At 34.1% G+C, this 23833-nt stretch overlaps 4 protein-coding genes, 1 long non-coding RNA gene and 1 pseudogene across 8 annotated transcripts; 5 read left to right on the top strand and 1 right to left on the bottom strand.

The window, feature by feature from the left end:
- Positions 1-1219: 1219 nt before the first annotated feature.
- LOC140822815 (uncharacterized) lies at positions 1220-3969 on the top strand. The gene is made up of 9 exons (XM_073183713.1): positions 1220-2090; positions 2351-2384; positions 2465-2534; positions 2575-2681; positions 2784-2873; positions 2983-3048; positions 3133-3224; positions 3360-3407; positions 3549-3969. Exons 1-9 carry the CDS (start codon positions 1711-1713, stop codon positions 3664-3666), a joined length of 1005 nt encoding a protein of 334 aa, XP_073039814.1. The 5' UTR covers positions 1220-1710; the 3' UTR covers positions 3667-3969.
- Positions 3970-8733: 4764 nt separating this feature from the next.
- LOC140822814 (M phase phosphoprotein 10-like) lies at positions 8734-12367 on the top strand. Of its 4 annotated transcripts, none has more exons than XR_012116036.1 (10): positions 8734-9177; positions 9418-9807; positions 10190-10286; positions 10427-10537; positions 10608-10745; positions 11273-11341; positions 11442-11483; positions 11652-11720; positions 11925-12133; positions 12218-12367. XR_012116036.1 is itself a non-coding variant. In XM_073183712.1 (9 exons), exons 4-9 carry the CDS (start codon positions 10490-10492, stop codon positions 11953-11955), a joined length of 456 nt encoding a protein of 151 aa, XP_073039813.1. In that variant the 5' UTR covers positions 8734-9177; positions 9418-9807; positions 10190-10318; positions 10427-10489; the 3' UTR covers positions 11956-12078. The 4 variants fall into 4 exon arrangements, 1 of the variants encoding a protein (XP_073039813.1); XR_012116034.1 differs by having other exon boundaries at positions 10190-10318; XM_073183712.1 differs by lacking the exon at positions 12218-12367 and having other exon boundaries at positions 10190-10318; positions 11866-12078.
- Positions 12368-12474: 107 nt separating this feature from the next.
- Positions 12475-13002, top strand: LOC140822816 (uncharacterized). The gene is made up of 2 exons (XR_012116037.1): positions 12475-12518; positions 12623-13002. It is a non-coding gene; the product is annotated as an uncharacterized lncRNA (long non-coding RNA).
- Positions 13003-13420: 418 nt separating this feature from the next.
- On the top strand, positions 13421-15330 carry LOC140824042 (uncharacterized). The gene is made up of 2 exons (XM_073185644.1): positions 13421-14181; positions 14229-15330. Exons 1-2 carry the CDS (start codon positions 13421-13423, stop codon positions 15328-15330), a joined length of 1863 nt encoding a protein of 620 aa, XP_073041745.1.
- A 2247-nt stretch (positions 15331-17577) lies between these two features.
- LOC140824041 (uncharacterized) lies at positions 17578-18102 on the bottom strand. Its single transcript, XM_073185643.1, has one exon. The coding sequence runs from the start codon at positions 18100-18102 to the stop codon at positions 17578-17580; it is 525 nt and encodes a 174-aa protein (XP_073041744.1).
- Positions 18103-20735: 2633 nt separating this feature from the next.
- Positions 20736-23829, top strand: LOC140824040 (M phase phosphoprotein 10-like; annotated as a pseudogene).
- The last annotated feature ends 4 nt before the right edge of the window (positions 23830-23833 follow it).

Here is a 23833-nt window from a genome sequence, read left to right as displayed (position 1 = left end):
GGGTCACGTCTTGACAAAATGCACACTGCGCGTTGCCCTCTACCATGCAATCAGAACCAAACCTAAGATTACGGGAAATTCTTTGTGGGAAGACGGGCCCATTCATTCAATGCCAAGAAATATGGATGTTGCTAAAAAGAAGTTCCAAAAACTCTTGTTAGACGGATGAATCAATTTTGTGAGACTGATCTTCTATTTGAGTCATTAATATAAAAATATTATTTTTTATCGTAAATATGTGCAAGATTGATCTATATCATAAATAAATATCCGTGAAACCGTCTCACAAAATACCTAATCAAAAGAAGTTAGGTTGGCTAAACAACTAAGCTTCATTTTTAGAAAAATAGATTTTACTAAACAAAAAAAAGAGGTGAAATTTTGTCTGTTAATTCGACTTATAAGTTTTGAATTTATTTAGGTTAAGATACATTTGCTCGTCGTTTTGTCATTCTGTCTGTTGGTTCGTGGAAATGTTTAATTTCTATCTCTCAGTGAGCTTTGCTATCCCATTTTACAAAAGGTGCTGGTTATATATTTGACCAAAGACTGGTCCAAAAGCAAATGTTTTCTCACTTTTTAGTCCTTTCTTATTTTATTTCTCTGGCTTGTTGTGTGTCTCTGCTTGAGAACCAAAGGCAGAGTGCTTCAGTTTAAAAATCCATGCTAATTCTCTTTCACAAATGCTTTGTTCCCTCCCAAGAAGCATAAATTAATTTGCTTTAAAACAGAATCAAATAACACAAAGAGTAACCTGTAAAGAAACATAAACAAAGGCTAGCTGCTTCTGTACAACAAAAGAAGACTATGGATTTCGTGTTATTTGATTCTGACTGAGGCTGCTTATGTTTCTTTAGTATCCTTTAAACTAAATGTTTAAATTCTTTTCTGATTGAGATAGATGATTGTTATGATTAGATATCGAACCCCCGAAGAAATCGGATATTTTAAAAGTTTTTAATCGATTTGATTTTTTTTTTATTTGATAAAAGATGAAAGTGACACTTAGTATATGTACCTGTTTGTTGTTGGGCAAGAATAAAAATAAAAAATGTGGAAGCTTGTGATCAAAGCACACATCCCTTTATGATCCTCTCTCTTCTCTTTATTTTTTTTCCCAAGTTTTTCACTGCAAAACATTGAAGCAAAGCACATCTTCTTAAACATCCCCACGTAATGTTGGTTCCTTCTGTAAGTATTCCATCTTTTCTTAGCTTACAATTAAGAACCTTGCATTCTTTTCCAATCTCTCGTTCACACTTACACACATATATCGAATATTTTGTAATTTTTTTGTACAGAAATTGCCATGAAAGTTTGGAATCTCTTCTTACTTCAGAAGTTAACGTAGGCCAATTTTCTGGACTTGATTTTTCTTGAATCTGTCATAAAACTAAAGTTCTTGATTCCCATACTAGACTTGGTGTGGTTTCTTTTAATCTTCTTGAAACGTTGCCGTGGTTATGATTTGATTCTTGCTCTTCGACTTTGAGCTTTGCAATTTTTCAGTCTTATTATTCTCATTTTTTCGTTCTTCCTCCGTTTGAAAATTTTCACTAATTGTGGAATTCCATTCCATTCAGATTAATCGAGGGATAGAAAAAAAGGTTAACCATTTTGAACATCTGCTCCATTTTACTCAACAACCCAAGTGATAATTTTCCCATTTGAGGGAATTCTTTATAGAGAAATTAGAAACACGAAAGGTAAATGAGTTTCTTTACATTTATAACAGGATCCACAAAAAGTACATGGCAACCAGCCATGACTACCGATACAACCACAGCAGCATACTGGCTAAATTGGAGAGTCACACTCTGTTCAATATGGCTTTTAATGTCTATTGTTTTTGCATCAATTCTTATCTCGAAATCCGAAGGTCGTCGCAAAACAGAAGAAACAAATGCACATAACCAACAAAAAGATTCACCTGGGGTGTTGTATGAAGATGAAGTGTGGAAGCCTTGCCTTACAAGTATCCATCCAGGATGGCTACTTGGATTCAGAATTTTGGCCTTCTTAGTGCTTCTGTTAATGCTGATACTGAATGTTGCTGTGGATGGAGGGGACATTTTTTACTTCTATACTCAGTACGTTTGTTCTATTTCTTGGTTTGATTCTTGTCTAATATAGTAGCTTATGGAAGTCGTCTTGATATTATTCGGGGATGGAACCAGGAAATTCGAATAAGGGAGTGACAATAGGTGTAGTATATATAAAATCTTAGGGGGGAAAAACTTGAATTTTTCGACAAAATCGAGGGAACGGGGAAGTAGCTACCGCCTGTTCCTTCATTAATGGATTTACCCTTTCTATCATTTTAACGTTTCACAAAATGTTTCCTTAACAGGTGGACTTTTACTCTTATTACCATTTACTTTGGGGTAAGTGTTCTCCTTCAAACAAATCAAGAACCAATGCTTGTGTTTCTCCAGTTCCTAATCATAATGACATGGTGTTGTAGCTCGGATCATTACTTTCGATTCACGGATGTTATCGATACAAATATGAAATCAGCAGTGGTGATCGCTTTGATACTGAGCATGGATCGTACAGAACCTCCACAAACTGAACATAATTCCAATGTCTTGAATGCAACAAAAGGCATGGAACTCAACGAAGAGCATCGTCACCGTAAAATCGCAGGTTTTTGGGGTTATCTATTTCAAATAATTTTTCAGGTAAATCTTGAAAGACACTGCTGGTATGTATATATACTTGAACATATATTCTTTGTAATGAATGAAATGTTTATAATATTTCTCCCACTTGTGTGTTTGAAGATGAATGCAGGAGCTGTGATTCTGACAGATGTTGTGTTTTGGTTCATAATCGTTCCGTTCCTTACAATCAAAGATTACAATTTGAACTTTGTAAGAATTTATTCGATACAATTATTCCATATCTAAATCTATCTTATACTGGAAGTAAATGGTCTTGTTCTTCCTCTTATCTGAACAACATTCGAATTCTTTTTTTCAGTTGATTATAAACATGCACTCTATCAATGCTGTTTTTCTGATTGGTGACACTGCTTTGAATTGTTTGGTAAGTGAGAAATATGTTTTATTTATATGATAACAAAGACAAACCCAAAAATCTAATCCATTGTTGTGATCTGTATATTTTCAGCGATTTCCCTGGTTCCGAATCGGGTACTTTTTTCTCTGGACATCAGTCTTCGTTATCTTCCAGTGGATTGTCCATGCTTGCATCTCAATTTGGTAAACTTTATATATTTATATACCATCCATTTTTTTTTGAGTAAATATATACCAACCATTTATTTGAATGAAAAAAGGTTTTATATACACATATGGCATGAATTTATAACAGGGAAGTTTTTTCTCCTGAAACAGGTGGCCTTATCCTTTTCTTGATCTGTCATCTCCATTCTCTCCATTATGGTATGTGGCACTTGCCTCACTCTTATCCAATCCAGTAAACTTAACTAAACGAGCAGAAAATGTAATTTTATAGACAAAATTTTCAAAATAAACATGCGAATGACCTACCGTAAAACCGGCCTCTCATATATTGATTTGCAGGTATTCAACTGTGGCGCTGATGCACATACCGTGCTACGGCATTTTCGTGTTGATAATGAAAGGAAAACACTTTTTGCTGTCAAAATGGTTTCCCCATTCTTATAGGTGCATGAAGTGATCCATGCTGATAAATTCAAACTCAAGTACATAGGCAAGATTTATCAGATATATATATAGGTACAAGTTTTGCACTCGAAGTGTACAAATTTTTCGACATTGAGCTAAAGAAATGAGTGCAAATCAAAGATTTATGTACATTTGGAGGGCATCTGGGATGTGTAGCATACAAAAGAATTACTGCTGTTTGAAATAATAGTTTGAGTCTATACCTGTACATGTAACTGTACTTGGTGCCAAGGTAGAGTTTTCTCTAGTTTGAATGCCTCTGTTTACTTCCTCCAAACTAAAATATTAAATATTTGGATGGTAAAATATAAGTTTAATTAAAAAATATATCTGTTCCATCGGCAATGTCGGTTGAATCCCACTGTTGAGAGAAAAAAATCCACAATTTATTTCACCTTTTTAATCCATTTACATAAAAGTTTTGCTTGAGATATAGTATTGAATGTTTAAAATAATTTAGATAGTTCTCAATATAATAAACCATTGAAAATAAGAGTAACTATCTCGTGTGACGGTTTTACAGAGATATTTATATAATATTTTTAACATAAAAAATAATATTTTTCATGAATTTCATCGGATTGAAGATTTGTTTCATAAAACTGATGTGTTATCATCTTACTGGAATTTTTGCGTCAATTATAAATAGTTAGAAGATGTACAAACAAAACATTTCAATATTAACAATTTATACTATATTATTAAGTTTGAGATCTTTAGAATAATTAACTTTTAGTGTCATGATCTGTTTTAATAATTATATATATTAATAAAGTGTTAAAACTTTAATGTAAGTCAAATGTAGCTTAGTTGATATAGTCTTTGTTTCATAACCATCAAGTTGGAAGTTTAGTTCTTATTTGATTTTTTTTTTCTCTTTTTTATTTATTTATTTTTTGATTCATATCAAAATTACAATGTAGTTTCTCGCTATTTCGTATAATTATATTTTGATCTTCATTTAAATAAACAAAATGAATTATAAAAATATTATAAAAGCATGCAACGTATGTGTCGATGCTACTAATAACTATATTTTTTTATTTTAAAATTTCCCTAAATGCTCAAATACTCTTGTTCCAAATATAAATTACTTTGTCTTCTTAGGGCACCCACATTGGTGCATTAATGGGTGTTATTAACGCCCATTAATGTTCATGCACCAATGTGGGTGCATGAATTATTAATCTTGGTTGACATGGCAGTCGCAATTGGCGATGATTTTTGAAAAACCGTCGCAAATAGCGACCTTTTTTGAAAAAATTTCGAAAGTAGCGACGCTTTTGATGTTGCGACCGTCGCTAGTTAAATAAAATAATAACAAAAAAGCACTATAAATACAAATCAAATTCTACAAATTTATTCATTCAACCAACACATTTCTACTCATCAACCACACTCAATGTATATTCTCTACCATTCTCATACTTCTATTTGTAGGTTCAATATTTATTTCTTTAATCCTTATTTGTATACAATGTCTCATTCTTCGATATTTGGTGATCGATACCTGAGAAGGCCAAATGCTGATGATATTCAACGTCTTCTTCAAATGCACGAAGAGAAACACAAATTCCCTGGCATGTTGGGTAGCCTTGATTGTATGCAATGCACTGGCAGTGGAAAAATTGTCCAGTTGCTTGGAAAGGGTAGTTTACCAGAGGTCATGGGTCGCCGACAATCGTACTTGAAGCAGTCGCATCTCAAGATCTATGGATATGGCACGCATTCTTCGGGGTCGCGGGTTCACGTAATGATATTAACGTGTTGTACGAATCTCCCATATTCAACAATATCTTGCAAGGAAATGCCCCGGAGATCAATTTCACAGTTAATGGTACTCATTATACGAAGGGTTACTATCTAACGGATGGAATATATCCGGAATGAGCTACTTTCGTTAAGGCTTTTACTTGTCCGGAGGATCCTAAAAGGAGATTGTTTAAGGAAAGACAAGAGTCTGCAAGAAAAGATGTTGAACGGGCATTTGGAGTGCTCCAATCTAGATGGGCGATTGTTAGAGGTCCAGCTCGTTATTGGTACAGAAACAAATTAAAATATATTATGTTAACATGCATTATTTTGCACAACATGATTGTTGAAGATGAGGGGTGTAACGTGACAAATTGGTCTAACGACGAAGGTGACGAACCCGCACAATCTGTCCAAGGCTCAAACCGAGGATTTCATGATTATCTCCGTAGAAATTCCGAAGCACGTGACTCTCAAGTACATCACCAACTTCGTGCCGACTTAGTTGAGCATATTTAGACAGAGTACAACAACAATTAGTGAAGTCAGTTTATTACAAATTTCAAAATGTTTGATTTAAACAGTTGTTTTTCCATTTTTTAAATAATATTTTAAATAAAAGAGACCAACTTTTTTTCATTTATTAATAATATTTTAATGAATATTGGAATTAAGTTATTTTTAAAATAATAATAATATTTATTTTTAGTAATATTTGTTGTAAAATTTTAAAAATATTAGAAAGATATTGAAATAATTAAAAATAAAAAAAATGAGTAAGTGGACAGTGAGACCTATAAATAATGAAAGTTGATATTAAATGAATGTGGGTGTGTGTTAATAATGGGAAAATGTTAATGTAATGAATATGTGGCTCGTGGACCCCATAATTTTTGATGAGATGTAGAGTTATTAACATGGATTAATTCGAACGGATGCGGATGCCCTTAATGCTCATTTATTGTCATCCATTTATCAGTTAGTAATGGTTGATAATTGATTATATATCGGTTTGGTTTTTGTGAAAATAACTCGAATCAAACTAATTTTATCGGTTTTGTAAAACTGCAACTCAAATTAAACTATTAACAATTAAAATCAAAATTTAGTTTGATTCGATTCGATTTGGATGTTTTTAACTATAATTTTTTAATGAGTATGTCTCTTGTAACTTGTGAGAGGGTCTCACGAATCTTTATCTGTGAGATGAGTCGACCCTATCGATATTCACAATAAAAAGTAATACTTATGTTTGGTTGAGTGGATTAAATAAGGATAGATTAATAGTCAAATATTTATCGTTAAAATTTTAAGATGTTTTAATAATTATTTTGACCCGATTTAAGATTCAATTCTATTAATCAAATAGTTATCCATAAAATTTGATATTAAACCGTGTCAAAATGATTACTAAAACAACTTAAAATTTTAACGATAAATATTTGACTATTAATCTATCCTTATGTAATCCACTCAACCAAACATACCCTTAGCATAAAAAAATAATAATTTTTCATGGATAACCCAAATAAAAGATCTGTCTCACAAAATATGATCTGTGAGACCGTCTCTCACAAGTTTTTGTCTTTTTTAATTAAAATTTTAATTATTTTTAAAAATATTTTAAAATTTCTAAACTAGTAAACATATATTAAAATATTTTCACAGTATAATAGATGATAATAACCTTACAAATTTCCCATAACAAAATATAAATTTATAAAATAAAAACTTCCTAGGTTTAATTTAGGGTTAAAATTAAAATTTGTTGTTTTCTTTTGTTTTTGTTTTTGTTTATGTATATTTTAATATATGTCATATGAGCCACGTAAGAGGGTATTAGTGTCATATAAGTACTATATGGCGGTCTAAAGCAAAAAAAAAAAAAACAAGTTATTTGATGAAAACCAAACTATGACAAGTTACAAAACTAAAATTTAACATACATTAATACTATCGGCGAATTATTGATTTCGAGAAAAAAAAAAACAAGTATTTTGATTAAAAAAAACAAATTTTGACAAATTACCTGATTAAAACACAAAATAGATCAATTTATAATACTGAAATTGTAATTTTCCCACGTTTGAAATTAATCTTTAAAATTCGAAGTATATGATTTGAGCCAATAAATGATACTATAATAACAATAATTTCATATTTTGAAAAGTGATTAACAAGGAACAATTTCCCATACTTTATGTAAACCAACATATACCAAACAAACACCATTATGAGTATATTATATTCAGTGAATCTCAAAACAAAAATTCCAATAAAATTTTGTTTGAGCATTTATTGGAGCTATATATCTCGCATGCACGTGTGTCTATATATATATATATATATATATATATATATATATATATATATATATATATATATATATATATATATGTGTGTGTGTGTTTATGCCTGGAAGCCATCTCCGTTTATAAATATGTCTATCAATTGAGTGAAGAAAATTTGATAAAGTGTGTGGTTTAATATATTTTGTGAGTTTGAGATTTTTACTTTTTACAGTGAATTTTTATTTTTAACATTTAGAACATTATATTAGCATAAAAGTTATTAACCTAGAATATTCTAGAACGTATCAAGGGTGGGACATGTAGAAAGAGAATAAAGCATATATTACTAAAATTAAAATTAATCGGATAAAAAAGAAAAATTAAAATAATACGACCTTGATACTTCAAAATGTGAAGAAAACAATTTGGTTTTTTCTTTTATTTTTGTTTATATATATTTTAATGTATGTCATATGAGATACGTAAGAGAATATAAATGTCATATAAGTACTGTCGGATGGATTTAGTGGTTTAGATAAAAAAAAAAAACCAAAACAAAAAAAGTTATTTGATGAAAACCAAATTTTGACAAATTACAAGATTAAAAACCCAAAATAGATCAATACTAACTAGCGGATTTAGTGGTTTCGAGAAAAAAAAGACGAAAAAAACAAGTTATTTAATTAAAATCAAATTTTGAATAGTTACTTGATTAAGACACAAAACAGATCAATTTATAATACTGAAATTGTAATTTTTCCACATTTGAAATTATTCTTTAAAACTTGAAGAACATGATTTGAGCCAACAGCCCAACACTATAATAACAATAATTTTATATTTTGAAGAGGGATTGTAAACCAACATATACCAATCTGAGTATATAATTTTCGGTGAATCTCAAAACAAAAATTTCAACAAAATTTTGTTAGAGCATCTATTGGAGATATATATCTCACATGCATGTGTGTATATATATATATATATATATATATATATACTGGAAGACCATCTCCGTTTCTTTTCATCTTCTTGAACATCAAGAGAGGCGAGAGGAAGAGCCTTTCTTGTTTGTTCTCATCAATCGGTTTTCTTCAAGCTTTTATTTTCCCCTCTAAAAACCCTCGTTTCTCCCCAGTTAGAACACAAAGATTTTGTGCGTACTCCACAATTTTGATAAAAGTAGATATTGGACAAAGATTACGCAAGAAGAAATGGAGTTCTGTAAGAGGATTTCAAATACTTTACAACAGGATTTCGAATACTTTTTACAAGATTTTGTGGAAATATGATCTGCACCAGGACCATCATCTTCTTTGATGATGGTCCTTGTGCAAATCATATTTGCCTTCGTAAATACCGGATGCAGATTGGCTACAAACGACGGCATGAATCTATCTATTCTTCTGGCTTACAGATCCATGTTCGTTGCCGCTTTCATTGCATTTTTTTTCTGAAAGGTTTGCATTATATGTTTTGTCTTTTAGAATTTTCAGATTTTTTAATGTTTACGTAATCACGAAAGTAGTCTGGGATTTTAATTTGTGATACAGATTCGGTTATGAATCAAATCTTAGATAGTTCCTATTTATCTAAAATTCCACGGGATTTTCTTTTGAATCTTTATGCATGCATACTTTTTCTTTTGCTTGGATTCTGTACTATAATTTCATAAAGAGTTTTGGTATTTTTTCTTCAAGAAAATTAAATTTTCAAAGGACGGGGTACTTGGAGGAAAATGAGGCTAGAGAGTACGGCTTAAAGAAGGAGAAAAAGGGTAACAAGAGGAAGAGAGCTGAATTGATTGATGCAAATGAGGATGAAGTAGATGAAGAGGTTGACGGAGGGGAGGACGCGGATGGAGGAGATGATGAAGAGGTAGGCGTTGTAGTAGGATGTATCTGGGAAATTTTTGAGGATATTACTGTTTGCTAAACGAGCTTTTGTTGCCGACTAATAATGTTATGTGAGTATGTGACACGATTATACAGAAAGGGTCTTTGAACTGATGTTTTTCTTTGTGTATGTGAACTTTTGGAGCTTGCCGATGATGATGACGTCGACGATGAGAACAAGATGGAAAATGCAAGGTGTGACTATCTTTTTCTCCATATTCTTGTACCTGCACGCTCTCTTTTCTCCTGGAATTTATGTGTGTACATCAAGGATGAATAATGATACAAATCAATAACATGAAAAAAGAAAGCAATGGCTACTAATTGAATGTGATTCAAAACTTTTATGTAAGAACTTCTAGTTGTTTGACGGCATGCATTTGTGCGCAATGTGTAGTCATACTACGCAGCATGTAGACAGATTATTTTCACAGTTTTTCCTTAAAAATTTTGAATTTATGAGCTGCTCAACTGTTGAATTACAGTTGGTGAATAATTGGCCTGGAGGCTTGTTTAACTTATTCTTGTGTATACGAGAGAACTTGAAGGTGACATATCTCTCTGTGTGTTGACTTAGATATGAGGACTTTTTTGGTGGTAAAGGAACTGGTCAGAAGAAAAGTTCTACAAGCCATGGTGCTTTACAGGGCTCAGATATGGGTGATGAAGATCGAGTAATCTGCGTTCTCTAAGTTTTTCTCTTTGTGTATGTGCGTGTTCAAGATAGAAAAAGAAATGATTGATGTTCTGCAAAAATCAATTGCTATCAATTGATGTTCTCATTCTTTTTTTTCCCTGTTCTGATGTGCTGCAGAAGAAACAAAATCTTTATACGCATGAAAAAGAGTAAGATAATCTTCGTGCGAAGATCGAAAACATGGAGAAAGCAAACTTAGAACCCAAAACCTGGACAATGCAGGGAGAGGTAACAAAATCTATTTCTAAAGAACTTTAGCTTATTGTTTTGGTTTGGTTTATGAGTTCTGTGGGGCCAGATCACTGCATCTAAAAGACCAAAAAATAGTGCGTTGGAAGTTGATCTAGATTTTGAGCACAATGTGAGACCTGCACCTGTAATCACAGAAGAGTTCACTGCATCTATTGAAGAAATGATTCAGAAGCGTGTCCTTGAGGTAAATTCAATTTTATTTAGTGTCCGAAATTTCATGTTCTGATATGAATTTGGGGGTGCTGAGAGCGGCAGTTTTTTCCTTGTTTTTTAAAATCTCTCCTTGTATTAGTCCTGGTCAGTAAGATCTCTGTTGTTGAGAAGTCATCGTGGTAAGGGGATCATACCTTCAGAAACCTAAAAGGCTTCTAACATTCACATATCCAACCTCCCAATAACATTTAGTCTGGAATCGAATGTATGTTCAGTTGAGGAGAGGCACGTGGGTTTTCTTTACTTGTCTACTTGCAAGATGAAATGAGTGGTTACGTTTTTGTGTCGTCAACACCACCTCATTAATATCCTTTTTCGAGCTGGGCTGGGATGGTGTTGTCTGCAACATCGTCTCATGTATTTACTCGTTCTTCATTTTCATGTCTTTCGGCGAGATGTTTTACCCATTCAATTTTGACTTAATTTTGATCATGCTCTCTATTTCTGTTGTTTTGTCTTTTCATACTGAATGGACATTATTTCTGGTACAATATATAGGCCCGATTTGACGATGTGCAGAAGCCTCCTGATTTACTCCACAATGCACCTAGGGAAAAAAGGGAACTGGTAATTGCCGACCCTTTTGTTATTATTGTTATCATTAAAGTTAATTTTATCCGAACTATACGAAATTTACATTTTAAAAAAATCAATTTTACACTTGCAGGATGAGAATAAGAGCACAAAGGGACTTGCTGAAGTTTATGAGGCGAGTGTTTTCATTTGCAAACTTGGCAACTTATCATTTACTTTTTGCATGATTAATTTCTTTTTCAATGTTAGAGAGATGTATTCTGATCTGTTCACTACATGATTCCTTTTTTTAATCCATATTTTGCCAGAGTTTCTAAACAATCTTGCTCTTACTTTTATGTAGGATGAATATGCTCAGAAGACGGTTCTAGTGTCAGTGGCACTGTCATTTTCGGATGAACGAAAGAAAGAAGTGTGTCTTTAATTTCTCCTATCTTGTTACCATTTGTTGCTCACTAATTTTTTTTCACTTCATTGTATAACACAGTGTTTCAACTTGCTGCACCTTTGACTTGATGTAGTGGCTTCAAACTTTGTCATTTTCCTTTTTGCTGCAGTATATGGATAAGTATTTCCCCTTCTTTCATAAAAGACTTATACCTTTCCATGGTCTCAGGCAACTACGCCATTCAAGAAACTGTGCTTGAAGTTGGATGCTTTATCCCATTTCAATTTCACTCCCAAACTGGCACTCCTCCAGCATTCTACACCAAAATTTTTCCCATGTTTAAGCCTCTTTCTGAACATTGATTGTATTTAAATAATATGAACAGGTTTGAGGATATGTCAATACAAGTAAATGTGCCTGCCCTTGCAATGGAAGAGGTGAATATTCTGTATTCAGATTTTCCGTGTTTGCATTAATAGAAATATCCAGCAAATCACTTAGTATCATGTTTTGTGTTGCAGATGGCTCCACTGGCAGTCTCTGATGCAGCTATGCTTGCTCCAGAAGAAGTGTTTAGGCAAAGGGGACGTTAAAGACGAAACAGAACTAACAAAGGCAGATAGGAAGAGGAGAAGAGCAAATAAAAAAAGAAGATTTAAAGGTTAAACAGCGATTCGATTATCTCACTTGAGTTGATAGTGGACTTTATTCAGTACACATAGTCCAATCTAATCCCTTTATTTCGGAAAAAAAATTGACCGTGTTCAATCTATAACAGTGACCATGAAGGCACATCAAGCACATCTGTGAATCGAGATGATGGTATTTTCCTAATTATCATGATTAATTTTTACATATGTGTGTGTATGATTCTTGTGGAGCCTGTGATTAATACTCATTGTCACTGCTGCTTCATTCGATGACAGGCAACAAAGATAAGTAAATGAGCTGTAGGATTTCTTGATGGAGTGGTTCGAAACCCTTCATATGCTATGGTTGCCTTAGACTTGAATATCATTCACCAGAGCATAGATAAACGACGAAAAATCATGGGCAAGTAGAACAAAGCTAGAGATTTTGGTGACTCAGGGAGTGTGATGAAGGATGCAGGCGGTATATGCTGTGTTCTCCAATGGCGATATTTGTCTTATACTCGGCCACCATCCGCTTTACATGTTTATTGACATTCCCTTAGAAATTTACCGATTGATACATTTAGTTTGAGAAGTTGATACTCTGGGATGAAAATACGCCGAGGGAAATTCTTAATGACGACGTCAAGTAATATAAAATGATATTTTCGCTATTTTTTTCGTAACTTTAGTTTGTATTCGTTGAAATCCATGGTTCTTTATTTTGAATGTCGACAAACTTTCAAAGAACTCAACTCGAGTTCAAACAATAACCCATTTTGAGCTCGAAGAGAACGCAAGTACTAACCGGAGCTAACCTCCTGCTCTAATATATATTTTAAATTTAAAATAACATCCAGAACAATCTCAAACAATCTCAATTCGATTGATATAAACTACTCATATGCTCATCGATTTTTCAATGCAAAAGCCATTAAGACTTGGGTTTTTTTTCTTTAAATCAAAGAAGTCTGAATCTGTACCCCCAGATGTTGCTGACAGGTCCTTTTCGAGTTATGCTGAAAATGTCAGCAGGGTTGTCAGCAGGCACTTCAAATCATTGTAGTGCACTTTATGCCATCTTTGGGGTCCATGAATGATAAAGAGATTCTAACAAATGTCATCGGTTTAGGGATTTTAGTGATCACCATCAATGCTAATGTGTGGATGCAACTTATAGCGCTGGAGAGTTATGAGAATCGCCAATCAAGAACTGTTTTGCTAGCTGCCACGATTTTCTTGCTTGTTTCGTTTCTTGCATTAGTTTTTTCAGCTATCATGGTTCCGACCACAAAACGGTTTGTCGAGTCAAAGTACCAGGAAATGCATAAAGTAGCTCTGAGGGGAGAGATATCAGTGAGGGCTGGAGAGACGCATGATGAACACAGAGGGCGTGTGAAGAAATACTGGGTGATGGTAGAAACTGGCAGTCCCCAGTTCGTGGCGGCGCATTCTGTAGTGTCCATTGCTTCAAGTGCAATATGTTTTCCGGCTGCCATAATATTGGTGGAAATGACTTTTTGGGATTTTTCCTTGAAAGCCATAAGAGGAAACTACCGGGACTCTACAATTTCATATGGAGACTCCGTACGATTGATATATATTTTCCAGTTGTCTGGAATGTGTGTTGGCACATTGTCTGCTGCGGTGAAATGGTTCTTTTTTCTCCACACGAAGTGCTCAAAGAATACAGACAGAAGCTTCATTAAGAAATTGGAGATCGAAGCCTTTTGGATCCAGAGGCTGGTGGACTGGAGAGGTAGCTTGTCATCTTTACATATCCGACACTACTGGTGTGGAAAATGTCTACTTGCTGCAAAAGTTGGGATTCTGGATTTCTGTATTGGTGTTCAGTTTTTTATCGCTCTATCCAGCAAAATAATTGTTTTTATTTCTGTAGAACTTCTGTGTATACTTTTATGGTGCTTAAAACACACAAAAAAATCAAGACTCGGCATCCATCCCATGCTACTTCTTCAAATGATCACATGGAATCAGAATCGGGTCACGGCGCAGAGCAGGATATCCAGCGTTTTGTTATTCTACTTGACCGTAAGGAAAAGCTGTCAGAAGTAACCCTGAAGCGCATCTGCAACCGAGCAGATAAGATTATTCAAACCGGTACAAGGAAGAAACCTAAGAACCTGAAAGAACTCCTAAAAAAAAGTGTCAACTTTAGGGGAGTAGGAAAATTCGACCAATTTCAAAATCTACATTCTCAAGAACCACCCAGTTGCTGGACTCTAGCTGTGGTGACTCTGACAAGCATCGCCATTGGACTTCCCCACATTGAAAACCACAAAACTGATCAGCTATTGAGAAGTGTGAGAGAAGGTATGGCCCTCGCAAAACTTGTAGAGAAAACCCTGAAAACAAATGAATTTGTGAATATCAGAAATGCTGCAGATGTTACTTGGGTAGGAGTCATACTATACAGAAAGTGGCAAGACATGAATCTACAGAGGAAATCCTGCGAATACAAAAACAACAAGGAGATCCTAAACGAGCTCTCCAACAAAGCTGAAAGGATTTTGAGTGTGTTCAACGCACAAGTGAATGAATTCGACTTGGAAAATTCTCTTAACTGGCCAGTTGCGGTCGTAGCTGCTCATTCAATGTACAGAATCAGCCATACTATTTTGCTTTCCTTTGAAGAAGAAAATGAGCAACCAGATGAGGAATTGTTCGAGCAATTATCCTCCATGATCGCAGATGTACTGGCAGCATGCCTCACCAATTTACCACGTGCTATAACAGCCAAGTATCACCGCAATGCCATTGAGAAAAGGGAGAAGAGCATGCACAAAGCACTTCTCCTTCTTGGCCAAACAGAAGATATTGTTGAATTTCTCCAGCAATTTGAACGGCCTTCTCTGGATCCTGAGAAAGCTGTGTATATTGACGAGTGGCGAAATCTATTAATTCCACGACATGGTGAACATTCAGCCCCCTCGGTTTCAACTTCAAGGAATGAAACAGGGACAACTCCAGCGGCAAACTAAGAAATTTTAGTTTTATATTCGAGTCTTGAGTCCATGCTGCGCAGCTAATTCACTACCAACTTCTTTACCGCGGCAAACGATTCACATCATAATCATGAAGATCAGCTCACAATGTGCAAAACAATTCTGTAGTGGCATGTATGTATCTGTGGCCATCTAAATAGCATAGTAGATGGATGGTATGGTAGAGAAATATTTGCACCAACCTTCATGTCTTCTTCCCTGCAATTTTAAGTTATTGTCTTCTAAATTTTGTCACCGATAGATGAACATAAATTGAATCAAACAAGAAAAAACCAACCTCATGAATTGGAGCAGTTTTTCGTCGGTCATAATTTAGATGGATTTTAAAATCATCCAAACTGAAAAAATTGGTTAATTTTAACATTTAACTTAAAAAAATAAAACTGAAAAAGACCACCGCTCGGGGCCGGTTTAGTGAAAATCTGCTGTCTTATTTACGGATTTAGAAACCTCAAATTGATTTGATAAATTCCAAGGAGAAAGCTTGCTAAAATAACACAGATATGTTGTATTTTTTTATACAGTGTCCAAAAATATATATATCCGAGAACAAAAAAATAGAGACAAAAACTTGTATGAGACGGTCTCACGGGTCGTATTTGTGAGACGAATCTCTTATTTGGATCATTTATGAAAACGTATTACTTTTTATTGTGAATATGGATAGGGTTGACCCGTATCACAGATTAAGATCCGTGAGACGGTCTCACATGAGACTCACTCAAAAATAGATGTCCCTTCATTACATTTTTGCATTTTCAATGTGATGTCCAACAATCTCCCACTTGGGCCACATAAGTTATCCGGATATTGTACATGCAAAAACTGGATCGAGCTCTTGCTATCTAAACCAAAATATTCCTTAACAATCTGGTCTATTAATTATACCAATATTGAACCAAAGCAGTCATCGCTACATTTAAAATCACTAGACCCATCAATGATCACAATATTAGCATAATCAATAACATAGATCAAGTATGGATGGATGTGTAGCATGGAAATATAAAAATGTGATCCTAGAATAAAACCTGCATTTCCAACTGGTCCTCCTAATGACTCAAAGAGTCCAATAACAAACTTTCAACCAAATGCTAAACCGCAATAAAAGTCATCACTTTATTTCAGAGTAATTCAAATAAACCTTAGTCTGTACTGAAACTTAAATCATGTCAAATGAGTCAATGCTCAAACAGAATACAAACTCTCACTGTACCTGCATATTAACTATATGGACAACACCAATGTGTGTAACATGCCCAAAAACATCTTGGGTGGCCGGCCCATGACAAACGCTTCCGCAATTACAGAGTTCGCAATGACATGCTCAATTGACACACAATCACGCTGAATTTTTTCCTTCCAACTAGAAACTTCATGTCATTAACTTTTGACTTTGACAAGTTTCACTTGTCCTTTAAATATAATAGAGTGGCTTTATTGTCACAATTGATCCCCAATGGTTTCTTAGACCAATGATCATTATCGGTGATAAAATTCCACAACTTTATTCGGAGTCCAAATATCCAACTATTTCCAAATGTCAGATGATCCGATGTGTGAGCATAAAATCATTAGTTCATTTTATGTACCGCATAACCCGATTAATAATTCAATGTCGGGTTTCTTAAATATATGCCCAACATTCTATTGATGTTCACAATATCTAAACAATGTTCTCTATAAATCCGAATGAGATCACCATATGATAAAATTTATACCACCACATATGTGGAATAAACATCAATATATTCTTCTCAATGTTGACTTTCCAATTTACTCACTCTCACTAAAGTCAACATATGAAATTAATTTGCATTTAATTTCAAAATTTCATGCATGCATAATGTCAATGTCATTTAAGATATTGATGTTCAATTTATCAAGCTTATCAATCAAGGAACTCATACCAAACATATTTGAATTTCGAAAAACTGAAAATACCACATGGATAAAGAAAAAAAAATTGATTTGTCCAAACATGAAACTAAAAACAAATTTCGTTTTTTTTTCAAATTCAAATACCAGGAAATAAAAAACTCAGTTCCTAAATAAAGCTTTAAAAAACACCAACAGTTTTATTGTCATTTTCCATAAGATGTATCTTTCACCATCAATTGACAACCGGCTCCTTAGGCAACCCTTTCTTTGCACGCTAATTGACGTATTTGGGACAATCCTTCTTCACATGCACATCAGTCCTTTTGCAAAAAAAACAAGTGATCACTTTATCTTTTTTCTGTTGCTCCATATGCTGTGAAGTCCAGAGTTTCCTTCCTTATTGATCCATTTCATTTTCTTACTGATGCAATTACCTTGAGAGTTAGATGTCAAGTGAGCACTTTCAATCACATCTTGTTTCAATCTCTCCTCCTCCTGAACACACTGCGCAATAAGCTCATTCAAAGTCCACTTTTCCTTCTGGGTGTTATAACTTATTTTGAATTGATTAAATCGCGCAGGCAGAGAGATCAAGACTAAATGCACGACTATGTCTTCCGACAATTCCAACTTGAATGCTTTTAGTCGAGTCACAAGATTTGACATTTCCATTATGTACTCCCTTATGTTCCCTTTCTCATTGTACCACATTGAGACAAGTTTAATCAGAATAGTACTTGTCTCGACCTTTTCGTTTGCTGCGAAACGATCTGTTATTTGAGTAAGGAACTTTTTTGCATCACTTTCTTCAAGAATTGCACCCCTTATAGTATCTGGAATGGAATGTTTCATAATCATCAGACTCATGCGATTTGATCACTCCCACTTTTCCAAATAAACTTTTTGATCAGCAGTTCATGAACTGGTCAAAAGTACGGGGCGATCTTCCATAGTTTAAATCCATGCAGCCGAGCACTATCATAACATGCTCTTTCCATTTCTTGAAGTTTGAGCCATTAAGTACTGGAATGTTGTTCAGATTGGCAGATATAGAAGATGTTATAACAAAATAGAACAATAAATTATAGTCCATGCATATATTTAAATTAAATAAATCACAAAATATAAGCATGCAGATGGTGGTGGGCCCATAAAGAAATACCTATCACAACATTGATATTTAGTCTTTGAACAAAAATAACAATTTGTAAGTGGTACCCTCAAATATCATAGTTATTAAATATTGATAATAAATCCGGCCAACAATATGTCTTTCTTTGGACCGACAATTGCATGCATGGATAAATCCAAAATTATCACATATTTAGTACCACATATTGTGCTAAAATTGGCCAGAAAATGACCTTCCTTTGGGCCGATCATTTTCCGCATAAATTTAACACAATTTAATATCATATAACGTGTCTACAATCTGGCAAGAAGATAATCTTCCTTTGGACCGATTAATTTCTGCATAGTTTTGACACGCTTTAAGACCACATAATTATGTGCTTATAATACGGCCAAAAAATAACTTCCTTTGGGCCGATTATTTTTTGCATATATATAAACACATTTTTTTTGTCACTTACTAAGTCTGCAATTTGGCCAGAAAATAATCTTCTTTTGGGCCGATTAATTTCTGCATAGATCTAGATGCACTTTAAAATCATCTATTGTGTTTGGAATTTGGCCAAAAAATAGTCTTCCTTTGGCCGACTATTTTTCGCATGAATTGAAACACAATTTATTCTGAACTTTAACAATATCTACATATCTCAAAATCACTTTATTAACATGAAATTTAAATTTAACCAAATTTGAGATACAAGATATCAATTAAAATTTTCACAAGAAAATTTAATTTACCTTAATTGGGCCAAATAAAACATAGAGACCAAATATTCAAGAAATAAAATATTTGCACTTATGATTATTCATCCACAAATATTTTATCGAAATAAACAAGGACGATAAAATAATGAATAATTCCATATCAATTTTATTTCATGCAATTAAATTTTGAAATGGTCGAATTTAATTTTCACAATCAGAATTGCGGAAGTCAAAATTTAATAAAGGTCAAAATTCTGGATTTCAAAATTTGGACAACCAAACAAAGCCTTAAATTAAAGCAAAATCAATCCCGAAATTCGAAACCCTAAGCCCAACTCACAAGACAGCCGCCACCACCACCTCCGGCCAAACCAGTCGGCGACAACCATGACCAGCCGTCGCCTTACCACGGCCGACCACCTCCATACCATCTCCGACCAACAATCAGACACAAATCGATCTAAATCAGCAAAAAACGGACTGAATTCGCGCGGATAAAAGTTCCTAGATTAGGTAAAAAATTCGATCCTTACAGAAGCTTTTGCGGACAATTAATGGAGGGTTATTGAGAGCCTGAGTGTTGCCGGATATTCGTTACATTCACTCAAGTGAAAACTCATCAGATTTGTTCAAAAATGCACTTTCTACGACAATATTCAGAAATTATATATATAACATTGGGATGTGAAATTTACGAAATTTGTGAAGAATCGTTCGTGTTAACAAAAAAAGACGAAAAAAACAAGTTATTTGATTAAAACCAAATTTTGAATAGTTACTTGATAAAGAAACAAAATAGATCAATTTATAATACTGAAATTGTATTTTTTCTACATTTGAAATTATTCTTTAAAATTTAAAGAACATGATTTGAGCCAACACTATAATAACAATAATTTTATATTTTGAAAAGCGATTAACAAGGAACTATTTCCCATACAAAATTATACTTTTATGTAAACCAACATATACAAATCTGAGTATATAATATTAAGTGGATCTCAAAACAAAAATTTCAACAAAATTTTGTTAGAGCATCTATTGGAGATATATATCTCACATGCATGTGTGTATATATATATATATATATATATATATATATATATACTGGAAGACCATCTCCGTTTCTTTTCATCTTCTTGAACATCAAGAGAGGCGAGAGGAAGAGCCTTTCTTGTTTGTTCTCATCAATCGGTTTTCTTCAAGCTTTTATTTTCCCCTCTAAAAACCCTCGTTTCTCCCCAGTTAGAACACAAAGATTTTGTGCGTACTCCACAATTTTGATAAAAGTAGATATTGGACAAAGATTACGCAAGAAGAAATGGAGTTCTGTAAGAGGATTTCAAATACTTTACAACAGGATTTCGAATACTTTTTACAAGATTTTGTGGAAATATGATCTGCACCAGGACCATCATCTTCTTTGATGATGGTCCTTGTGCAAATCATATTTGCCTTCGTAAATACCGGATGCAGATTGGCTACAAACGACGGCATGAATCTATCTATTCTTCTGGCTTACAGATCCATGTTCGTTGCCGCTTTCATTGCATTTTTTTTCTGAAAGGTTTGCATTATATGTTTTGTCTTTTAGAATTTTCAGATTTTTTAATGTTTACGTAATCACGAAAGTAGTCTGGGATTTTAATTTGTGATACAGATTCGGTTATGAATCAAATCTTAGATAGTTCCTATTTATCTAAAATTCCACGGGATTTTCTTTTGAATCTTTATGCATGCATACTTTTTCTTTTGCTTGGATTCTGTACTATAATTTCATAAAGAGTTTTGGTATTTTTTCTTCAAGAAAATTAAATTTTCAAAGGACGGGGTACTTGGAGGAAAATGAGGCTAGAGAGTACGGCTTAAAGAAGGAGAAAAAGGGTAACAAGAGGAAGAGAGCTGAATTGATTGATGCAAATGAGGATGAAGTAGATGAAGAGGTTGACGGAGGGGAGGACGCGGATGGAGGAGATGATGAAGAGGTAGGCGTTGTAGTAGGATGTATCTGGGAAATTTTTGAGGATATTACTGTTTGCTAAACGAGCTTTTGTTGCCGACTAATAATGTTATGTGAGTATGTGACACGATTATACAGAAAGGGTCTTTGAACTGATGTTTTTCTTTGTGTATGTGAACTTTTGGAGCTTGCCGATGATGATGACGTCGACGATGAGAACAAGATGGAAAATGCAAGGTGTGACTATCTTTTTCTCCATATTCTTGTACCTGCACGCTCTCTTTTCTCCTGGAATTTATGTGTGTACATCAAGGATGAATAATGATACAAATCAATAACATGAAAAAAGAAAGCAATGGCTACTAATTGAATGTGATTCAAAACTTTTATGTAAGAACTTCTAGTTGTTTGACGGCATGCATTTGTGCGCAATGTGTAGTCATACTACGCAGCATGTAGACAGATTATTTTCACAGTTTTTCCTTAAAAATTTTGAATTTATGAGCTGCTCAACTGTTGAATTACAGTTGGTGAATAATTGGCCTGGAGGCTTGTTTAACTTATTCTTGTGTATACGAGAGAACTTGAAGGTGACATATCTCTCTGTGTGTTGACTTAGATATGAGGACTTTTTTGGTGGTAAAGGAACTGGTCAGAAGAAAAGTTCTACAAGCCATGGTGCTTTACAGGGCTCAGATATGGGTGATGAAGATCGAGTAATCTGCGTTCTCTAAGTTTTTCTCTTTGTGTATGTGCGTGTTCAAGATAGAAAAAGAAATGATTGATGTTCTGCAAAAATCAATTGCTATCAATTGATGTTCTCATTCTTTTTTTTCCCTGTTCTGATGTGCTGCAGAAGAAACAAAATCTTTATACGCATGAAAAAGAGTAAGATAATCTTCGTGCGAAGATCGAAAACATGGAGAAAGCAAACTTAGAACCCAAAACCTGGACAATGCAGGGAGAGGTAACAAAATCTATTTCTAAAGAACTTTAGCTTATTGTTTTGGTTTGGTTTATGAGTTCTGTGGGGCCAGATCACTGCATCTAAAAGACCAAAAAATAGTGCGTTGGAAGTTGATCTAGATTTTGAGCACAATGTGAGACCTGCACCTGTAATCACAGAAGAGTTCACTGCATCTATTGAAGAAATGATTCAGAAGCGTGTCCTTGAGGTAAATTCAATTTTATTTAGTGTCCGAAATTTCATGTTCTGATATGAATTTGGGGGTGCTGAGAGCGGCAGTTTTTTCCTTGTTTTTTAAAATCTCTCCTTGTATTAGTCCTGGTCAGTAAGATCTCTGTTGTTGAGAAGTCATCGTGGTAAGGGGATCATACCTTCAGAAACCTAAAAGGCTTCTAACATTCACATATCCAACCTCCCAATAACATTTAGTCTGGAATCGAATGTATGTTCAGTTGAGGAGAGGCACGTGGGTTTTCTTTACTTGTCTACTTGCAAGATGAAATGAGTGGTTACGTTTTTGTGTCGTCAACACCACCTCATTAATATCCTTTTTCGAGCTGGGCTGGGATGGTGTTGTCTGCAACATCGTCTCATGTATTTACTCGTTCTTCATTTTCATGTCTTTCGGCGAGATGTTTTACCCATTCAATTTTGACTTAATTTTGATCATGCTCTCTATTTCTGTTGTTTTGTCTTTTCATACTGAATGGACATTATTTCTGGTACAATATATAGGCCCGATTTGACGATGTGCAGAAGCCTCCTGATTTACTCCACAATGCACCTAGGGAAAAAAGGGAACTGGTAATTGCCGACCCTTTTGTTATTATTGTTATCATTAAAGTTAATTTTATCCGAACTATACGAAATTTACATTTTAAAAAAATCAATTTTACACTTGCAGGATGAGAATAAGAGCACAAAGGGACTTGCTGAAGTTTATGAGGCGAGTGTTTTCATTTGCAAACTTGGCAACTTATCATTTACTTTTTGCATGATTAATTTCTTTTTCAATGTTAGAGAGATGTATTCTGATCTGTTCACTACATGATTCCTTTTTTTAATCCATATTTTGCCAGAGTTTCTAAACAATCTTGCTCTTACTTTTATGTAGGATGAATATGCTCAGAAGACGGTTCTAGTGTCAGTGGCACTGTCATTTTCGGATGAACGAAAGAAAGAAGTGTGTCTTTAATTTCTCCTATCTTGTTACCATTTGTTGCTCACTAATTTTTTTTTCACTTCATTGTATAACACAGTGTTTCAACTTGCTGCACCTTTGACTTGATGTAGTGGCTTCAAACTTTGTCATTTTCCTTTTTGCTGCAGTATATGGATAAGTATTTCCCCTTCTTTCATAAAAGACTTATACCTTTCCATGGTCTCAGGCAACTACGCCATTCAAGAAACTGTGCTTGAAGTTGGATGCTTTATCCCATTTCAATTTCACTCCCAAACTGGCACTCCTCCAGCATTCTACACCAAAATTTTTCCCATGTTTAAGCCTCTTTCTGAACATTGATTGTATTTAAATAATATGAACAGGTTTGAGGATATGTCAATACAAGTAAATGTGCCTGCCCTTGCAATGGAAGAGGTGAATATTCTGTATTCAGATTTTCCGTGTTTGCATTAATAGAAATATCCAGCAAATCACTTAGTATCATGTTTTGTGTTGCAGATGGCTCCACTGGCAGTCTCTGATGCAGCTATGCTTGCTCCAGAAGAAGTGTTTAGGCAAAGGGGACGTTAAAGACGAAACAGAACTAACAAAGGCAGATAGGAAGAGGAGAAGAGCAAATAAAAAAAGAAGATTTAAAGGTTAAACAGCGATT

The sequence above is a fragment of the Primulina eburnea genome, chromosome 2, assembly GCF_022965805.1.
Source record: "Primulina eburnea isolate SZY01 chromosome 2, ASM2296580v1, whole genome shotgun sequence".
In the NCBI taxonomy this organism is placed as follows: Eukaryota; Viridiplantae; Streptophyta; class Magnoliopsida; order Lamiales; family Gesneriaceae; genus Primulina; species Primulina eburnea.
This window is presented reverse-complemented; position numbering and strand designations above follow the sequence as displayed.

Excerpts from the sequence above, each read along its gene's own strand:
- LOC140822815 (XM_073183713.1), top strand. The coding sequence starts at position 1,711 with ATGAGTTTCTTTACATTTATAACAGGATCCACAAAAAGTACATGGCAA. Across the intron at positions 2,091-2,350 it reads ATTTTTTACTTCTATACTCA|GTGGACTTTTACTCTTATTA; the intron begins GTACGTTTGTTC and ends TTTCCTTAACAG. Across the intron at positions 2,535-2,574 it reads CAGCAGTGGTGATCGCTTTG|ATAATTCCAATGTCTTGAAT; the intron begins ATACTGAGCATG and ends CACAAACTGAAC.
- LOC140822814 (XM_073183712.1), top strand. The coding sequence starts at position 10,490 with ATGGAGAAAGCAAACTTAGAACCCAAAACCTGGACAATGCAGGGAGAG. Across the intron at positions 10,746-11,272 it reads TTCAGAAGCGTGTCCTTGAG|GCCCGATTTGACGATGTGCA; the intron begins GTAAATTCAATT and ends TACAATATATAG. Across the intron at positions 11,721-11,865 it reads CGGATGAACGAAAGAAAGAA|TATATGGATAAGTATTTCCC; the intron begins GTGTGTCTTTAA and ends TTTTTGCTGCAG.
- LOC140824042 (XM_073185644.1), top strand. The coding sequence starts at position 13,421 with ATGAATGATAAAGAGATTCTAACAAATGTCATCGGTTTAGGGATTTTA. Across the intron at positions 14,182-14,228 it reads GATTTCTGTATTGGTGTTCA|AACTTCTGTGTATACTTTTA; the intron begins GTTTTTTATCGC and ends TTATTTCTGTAG.
- LOC140824041 (XM_073185643.1), bottom strand. The coding sequence starts at position 18,102 with ATGAGTCTGATGATTATGAAACATTCCATTCCAGATACTATAAGGGGT.